Source organism: Parus major, chromosome 10 (assembly GCF_001522545.3).
Source record: "Parus major isolate Abel chromosome 10, Parus_major1.1, whole genome shotgun sequence".
Lineage (NCBI taxonomy): Eukaryota > Metazoa > Chordata > Aves > Passeriformes > Paridae > Parus > Parus major.
Genome location: NC_031779.1, coordinates 9,549,975 through 9,557,982, shown reverse-complemented (window position 1 = coordinate 9,557,982; position 8,008 = coordinate 9,549,975). Strand labels below are relative to the sequence as shown.

Genomic DNA, 8,008 nt, shown 5'->3' with positions numbered 1-8,008 from the left:
ATATAGATATATATAGATATAGATATATAGATATGGATATATATGATATATAGATATATTCTACAGGACATATCTATATCTAGGAATAGGGAATTTCCTGAATTCCCCCATGGCTTTCTGCTGTGGGCTGAAAAGACTATCCATTGGATTCATAGTTTCAAAACTGTCCCTTGTGAGGCTAATAGAGGTATTTCACTCTGCAGAATTGCTACATACTTTTGGATTCTTTTTGTTGGTCTCAATTTTGTCAAACAACTAGTCTTTGTGATTTTTGTTTTAAACACTTTAAGTGTATATGATTGTCTCCTTGCTATGTTACATTTTCTAAATGCAGCCAGATGGCAGTGAAACCTTTACTACACATTGCAGTTCAGTTGTGAAAGGTATTTTTAAGGATGTCCCAATTTGGGCTTTCTTTTATTCCTGTACAGTATTTTCAGTCTAAATATTATGGACTGTTTGAACGAGAATATGTTTGTAACACAGATCCACGTGAAAAAACTACTTAAAATATTTTATAGTTTCTGATGTAAGCTATCAAAAAAATTGAAGTTGTATCAAACTTACATGTAACTGTAAGTGTTTATTTATACAAGCAGGGCTTTATAGAGTTTACAACTGCATCCTGCATTGTAGTGTAGAAAAGGACTGATTTTATAAATGGCCAGGCTTGGTGAGGCAGGCTGGGTTCTAAATTGTGCTTGAGGTAGCCTGGAAGCCCATGAATAATAGGAGGACTCCTCCAAAAATATTATGAAGGAGAAAGGACTCAGCTGATTGACACTTGTTTTTTTTTTCACAGATCTTTACAAAGGGAACATCCCCCTCCCCCAAACTTATGCTGGAAGTATAAAACCAAGTTTACCTTGGTTCTGGGAATGTGTTGCTCACTCTGTAGATAGTCAGTAAGCCTTCCTGCATTCTTGATCGCTGATTAGTGTTGCTTTCCATGGGGCATTTCCACCTGACTTTGAAAAACAATACTGAGATAAAGTAAAATCGTCTGCCTTTTTGCCTGGACTGACAGCAGGAGTGGAAGCTGCTTTGTTGTACACAGAAGGAAACAGAGCCTCTTTCAGGGGTAATAGCCATAAAATTCTCCCCACTAAAGTTTTTGTGTTAAAATGAAGATTTTTATTAGAAAAAATCCATAGCTTTAAGAATGACTTCCCACCCCATTCCTGCTTAGCACAGCTGTCCCTTTCACAATGATTAAGGTTTGTAATTTAAAAAGTCCGTTATGATGTTGCCTGTTTATAATGAAACTTTATTTTTGATTGCGTGTTTGCAGTACAGCATGGGGGTTGTGGAATTTTGCCATTCCCTTTTACTCTGTTTCTTTAGTGTGTTTGATTTTGTTTGAAACTCAATTTCCTCTGATGAAATTCCAGCAGTGGCATGATTGTGGGTTATTGCACTTGTTTGTGGAGAACGTGAGTTGAAACTCAGTGTATTTGTTTGTTTCCATTTTTCCTTGCAGAGTCAAGGGCAGTGTGAGGTGTTCCCTCAGCAATGCTGGCCCCATGGTCTCGATGGCCTGCACAGCTGCCAAAGGGCTGTGCCCCAGGTACCAGCATGAACAGATGTTTAAGGAGTTGCCTGAACTGCTGAAGCACAACACTTGCAAAAACCTCGACTTAGAAAAACTTGAGGGATGAGTCACTCATTTAGCAAAGAGCTGCAGCACTGAAGGTTTTTGCTGTGCTGCCAAGAGTTGGAGAGGTAGCAAGGGAGGGAGAGCAGGATCTTGGAGTGATCCACACTCACTTCATTCAAGTCCAATGACAGCCACACCACCAGAGGGAGAAGTTTAAGGGAGATCCCTGAAATGTCAAAATGAAAGTACTGAGGATTACCCCCATTCTGTTCCCTCAGCTTTGCTGATAGGTCAGGGATCTTTGCCTGAGGGGAAGTGACAAACAGCTAAAGGAAGTTAAAAGAGTCAGTAATAACGAAGACTAATTGTAGCTGTTTGCCCCATATGTACAACTGAAGTCTGATACCTGTTGCCGGTTGACGTCTCTTGCTTGTAAACTGCTGATCAGTTGCTGAACCTGCTTTTGCTAAAAAGATATTGAAATCCCTCAAGGAATTAGAGAAAAAAAGAGAAAAAAATGAGAAGTATCTACATTTTCTGAGGGTTAGTAATGCTTAATCAAGGAAAGCTTTTGGTAGGACTTTTCAAAGATGTAATAAAAATTGCAGAGGTTTAAGACAGATGAAATTTCCTATGCTGGTGGCTGGAGCTTTGTACTTGTGGTGATGAAGATTTAGTGGAAACTCCTTTGAGTGTGAAGTAGGATAACAATGTGCTTTTTCCAGTGTAGTTGCAGTTGTTTATCCTCACAATGCAGTGCCTTTTTGGTTAGGTAGCTTTTCTACTTGCGCTGTTGGGTAGCTGATTTAAAAATAAAACAAAGAAACAATCCCCTCAAAAAGAATCTCTTGGGGACTGAAAAATCTAGTGAAATGCACATTGGAAGAATGCTGTTCTGGACAGCATAATCTGGACCGTGTTTTAGGGGTATGTGATCAGGATGGGCAACTTGCCAGTGGTTGTAAAAAGATTTAAGGAAAGTGTAGTCTCTGAACTATGATGAAATGCCTTCTGTGATGCCTGTTGGAGCTCCACTAACATTAGGAGGGAAAGGTAAGATTCACTGATGAGAGGAATGATATCATTTTAACAGGCCCTTAGGCACAAGCTTAGCTGTGCAGGATACCTAGTTTTTTGAACAAAATTCAAGATATTCTTTGTTCTTGCTTCATAGCAATGGTATTTTCACACTTAAATGTCCCTGGTCACTTTACCTACGCTTGCTTTTGTCGCAGCTGACCAAATCCAGCCTAAGTTATATAAACTTGTGGAATTGGTAGTGTGATATAAGCTAAAAATATGCTAGACAGCATTAGAGCTGTATTTTTTCCTAGATATGTCAAACATGTAATTAGCCTTTAGTTACTAACTTTATGACTAAAATTCAGCAGTTGTTTTATGCATAACTTATATAAAGAAGCGTCTCTTACAGAGTTGGAAATGAGGAAGGTGGACTAACAATATTTTGCAATCAAAGTTGCAGTTTAAGATAGTCAATAATTAGTATACTCTCCAAACTGGTCCACACACATTCAGAAATCATGGTGAGGAACAGGAAGTAGAAGCTGTTAGGAAAATACTTTGTTTAAATTACTTGTGAATTTGTGGAAATAAGACCTTCAGGTAGTTAAGTGCTGTTGCATCCTGAGTTTATCCCATTACACTGTTGTGTGGGTACATCTAATTAATCACTGTAGTGCAAGCAAGAAATTTTATAGAAATGTATATGTTCGTACTTAGTTTTTGATGACTTTATTTAGAAAGGTATCTCTTGGGATTTATTTTTGCAATGCCCACAGAAGTGTGTTTGTGAGAGAGAAGTGTGAATATTATTGAAAGTGCCATTGCTGGTTCATTTTGTGCTCGATCTCTTTTTGGATCTGCCTAGGTCCCCCAGAACAGTTTGTGTCAATGTTCCCTCTAGACTGAGAATTACAGTACTTGGAAATCTTTAGGAAACAATTCCCAGTCATGTACATAATTAAAGGCTTAATAGAGGTGTATTAAGGTCCTTGTGTAGATTGTGATGAGAAACACACAGAGCCTGAGTGGAGCCTCCCTAAAGGCTTGGCTTTGGCTGGCTGCCATTCAGATTGTGTGTGAGGTGAGGTGGACAGGATGGTGACCATTACAATTCTACAAGGAACAGCAAGGACCTGATGGCATGTAACCAGCTCCAGTATCACTGCTGACATCACTGTGAAGGATGAGAATAATCTCCTTGTGTTGCAGGTGCAGAATGTGAGCTTTGGTTGGCTCACAGTTGTGCAGAAAGTCTGGTATATGGAGGAAACTTCTGTGTAATGCAGTTAGATTGTAAAATGATCCTTCAGCCTGATTGTAAATGTGTAAGAAGCAAAGGAAGAACATTATGAGAAAATATCAATATTTAATATCCTGCCTTTAATAGATGGAGAAAATAAAGCATGGATTACTGGGCGACATTACCATGTTCTGCTGAATTGCTGCTGTTGAACTCAGAAAAAATATGAATATTAAATATTTGTCATTTTTGGAGATGGAGTGCTAAATCCACTACAAGTTCAATTCTAATAATTCAAGCAAGATGGAAGCTGAGGCCTGCTTTAAAATATACAGTTAGTAAAATTCAGGGTTCCCTGGCTTTCATGAGTCTTAGATGTTGGTTGGTCTATGCAAAGGAGTTGCAGGACAACAGAAAATAAATTAGCCAATGTTTCTTGATGGTCTTTAATTTAAATAATGCTTACACGTAGGATATAGCTTTACCCATTAAAAAGAGAAGCTGCTTTTCTTGACAGCTGAAATTATAAAATACCATAATGTTGCAGAGTAGAAAATAGAAAAATGACACAAAGTAATGAATTGCCTTTATTTAAAGTTAGTGTATAATTAATATTATTTTAGAAAGTCAAAAAAGAGAGAAATGTTTTATATAAATCAAAAATAAGGCATTCAACTCAGCTAATGAGCTTTTGTTGTTTTCTAATCACATAAATCACTGTACATATTATCCCAGTGTATAATGTCAGATTGTACTAACTCTAACATTCATAGCAAAAATTGTCAGAATATCTAGTGTTTTACTAATTTTTTGGTGAAATTTACTCACCACATTTAATTATTTCAATCACACAATCCATTGCATGTCAGAGCTTGAAAACGCATTATCAAGTCTTTTAATAGAGTCCATATTTTTGGAGATCTAATTTTTTTTTGTTTGTCTCTAAATCAGAAGATTTTGAATTAATTTAAATTAGCAGAACATTTTAGGTAAAAGCATCTGCTGTAGGCATAGGTCTTAATTTGGCACTATTAATCAAAAAGCATTGCATGTATTCTACTTGTATCAGTTCATGATTTACACCTGATGGATACCATACAGGTTTTTGTCTCACAAGTTGGTGCATTTCATTTTAGTCCTACTGTGTGCCCATTAGCAACTATAATGGTGCAATTTGAAATAATTATTTAGAGATTTAATGCTTTGTTTATTATCACAGTTAATTTTTGCTTTCTAGGATAAATATCAAAAACTTTTTCAATACCTTATAAAATCAGAAGAATTTCTTCTTTGTGTGCTCAAAGTATTTGCTGTCTCATATGAGATATAGGTAGATTTTCCTTCTTTTGCCTGTACTGGAGTGTAACACTAGCAGGGACCATTTACATTTTTTGTCTAGTACTTTGCTGTGTTGCTTTGGATTTTTGAAAAAAAATCTGTCAATTACTAAAGTTTTAGATTTGTATTAAAGTAGTGTGTCTTTGATGAACCATTGCCATTAAAAACATAGCTATTGGAATCAAGCAAGGCATATTCCAGGCACTGATGTTTTTCTAAGAATAGAAAGTAAGTACATTTTTGTGGTTGCCTCTGACCATTAAGACTGGAGGAAGGTTCTTGGAGAGAATTTCTAGCCAAGCCATGTACAGGTAATCAGACACTGCTCCTTTTCTTGCCACAGGGAGGCTCCTGTTTGGGCAGAGGGAAAAATAAAATTATCATTATGAAGGCAAGGGTAGCCCAAGCTTCTCATTAAATACTAAGCAGAGAACACCACTGTTCATATACAACTCTACAAGACAACAAGATTGTTTTAATATCATAAGGCCTTAATTTGCAAACCCTTACTCATCTGATTGTATTGGACACGAACTGCTTGTGATTGTAGCCTTAAACTGGTAAAGAATATTTTTGGGGTCATAAAACTCACACATAGTATAATTTTTTAAAAAGGATAAAAATGCAACACATGCACAGTTTTGTACTCCATCAGCCTATTTTCTGATCTGCAGTTACTGTGAGATGGAAGTTTTAAAATATGGGTCAATTTATGGTAAGCATTACATGACCAGCCCTTTTTTTGAGACTGAATTAATAGAAGTGTAGAGGATTATCTGTGTATCACAAGTGCAAGCTAATTTATTGAAGCTGTGTATAAAAATGTGTCTGTAAATGAAAATTGATTCTAGAAAGGGCCTTTTTTTTGGTAATTTTATTGGTGGCCTCTTTTCCTTTGTGCAATTGCTTCATCACGAGGAAAGATTCACATTCAGTGCAGTCACAGAGAACCATCAGTCCAGATGCAAGTCCTCCAGAAGGTACTTAAAAGATTACTTTTGTGCTCAGTGAATTAGCACAAGGGTTTCTGTAGCTTGAGTTCAGAATCCCATTACACATTATTCTTAGAATCAAAAATCTTGCAACTCACAGGACAATGAGGTTGGCTGCTCTCGAATGCTCTTGTAAGAGTTCATTCAGACGGACTTGGCGGTAGCTCTGATTAAAACACAGCAGGGAAAAGAAAAAGATCTGTTAGGTCAGTGATCCTCAGTTCTGGTGTCTTATGGACTTTGACGCTCCCCCCTTGCCTGAAAGATTTTCTGCTGTTTGGTATCACTGGAGACCAGGTCTGCTCTGGGGTCCAGAGTCTCAGCAATGGCAAAATAAGAGGCTGAGCCACACTTTTTGTTTTGTATATTTACATTAGGGCCACTCTAATGGTTCACCCCTGTCTAAAGTTTCCTGGGGATAGGGATTATTTTTGTACTGAACTTATTTTATGGTCAAGTTCAGGCTCTCAAAAATTTTAAAATTTAACAAGTTACAGGGAACAAGAGACCAGGGCAGGTTTGTGTAAGGTAGATGTATCTTAACTGATTTTGTAAATTATTTTCTCTTTCCCTGGAGAAAGTAAAAAGCAGGTTTTTCTCCATTCAGACCTCAAATTTTCCTCCTCTACAGAAATTTCAGTATTGTACATGTTATATAGGTAAGAACCCATATAATTTAGCCAGCTGTTACTTCATGAGAATCATACTATAACATCACCCTTTATCTGTGCTGCCAGGTTTTTCTCTGTTGAATTGTAAATGTGTTCTAATGTCCTCTGTAAAATTCCCAGAACTGCCCTACTTTTGAAGATAAGGGGCATGTCTTTCCAGATGTATAAACTAAACTATCTGTTGCTCTTCTTGTTTTACAGAGTAATTTGGAATTTTTGTATTGCTGACTCTTTTCAACTTTTGAGGATTTTTCTGGTTCCTTAATTAGTAGCCTAGGCAATACCAAGCTTTAACAGGTATTTTTTTTTCTTTTGTATCCTCACTGGTTCTGCACACAAGTGTCTGTGATTATATTCCTATTGTCTTTTATACTGAGGTGTTTTATGTGCTCTGACTCTCAATTTTTGATAATTTAAGGTGAGAATAATTCTAAGGTTTTCTGCCCATAGCTAACTACAATAACCTTTTGCTGGTTATCACCTCCATGAAGAGGGTAATACAGTGAGCAGTCAGTCTGCTTCCCAGCTGCTGCAGTTGGTAGTATAGTGTGTTATCGTAAATCACCATTGATTTCTGCTTATGTTAGTATGTCAGGCTGTGACTTCTGACAGCTCTGAGCTCAGAGTCGCAATCTTTGCTCTGCTGAGGAAGTTGTCAGCATCATAAAGTGGAGATAACTAAAGTCCCAGTGTACTCAGGTTAATTCCACAGGAAGCGTAACTAAAATTGCTAGATTAATTCTCTGTGAGAATTTGTCTCTTAAGGGTGAAATAATTTCCATCCTTTTGTCACTGCCCTGATGAAGCCTGGCAGTTCATTGGTAAAAAGGTATTTTTCCAACAAATTCAAGAGCAGACTGATCTGTAATTCACCCAGTGGATCAGCCAGCATCAGCCTTGAAGTTCCTCTGAACTGCAGGAGAGCTTCTCCATGGCAGATTGGTTTAGTCTTCACTCTGCCATTCTGGTAAGAATTCATGCTGCCTTTGGAGAAATTTCTTACCGTAGTTGAAGTGTCTGGATTCAGTTCTAAATTGCCCAAAGTGGTGAATGTTTGGAACTGCACCTAAGAGATTCAGGCTCCAAAACAGTGGAGCCATTTAATAAACCTCAGCAGACCCAATTAGCTCAGGCTCAGTGCAGAAAC

At 37.4% G+C, this 8,008-nt stretch overlaps 1 protein-coding gene across 3 annotated transcripts in view; it reads right to left on the bottom strand.

Annotated features, from left to right (window-relative positions):
- Positions 1-4,290: 4,290 nt before the first annotated feature.
- SLC12A1 (solute carrier family 12 member 1) overlaps positions 4,291-8,008 on the bottom strand; it is a 47,550-nt gene continuing 43,832 nt past the window's right edge. For all 3 annotated transcript variants that reach the window (XM_015638723.2, XM_015638722.1, XM_015638725.1), the window contains exons 26-27: positions 6,289-6,356; positions 4,291-5,549 (exon numbers count right to left, since the gene is read on the bottom strand). In XM_015638723.2, coding sequence (XP_015494209.1) covers positions 5,414-5,549; positions 6,289-6,356 — 204 coding nt within the window. In that variant the 3' untranslated portion in view covers positions 4,291-5,413. The remainder of the gene's footprint in view (positions 5,550-6,288; positions 6,357-8,008) is intronic.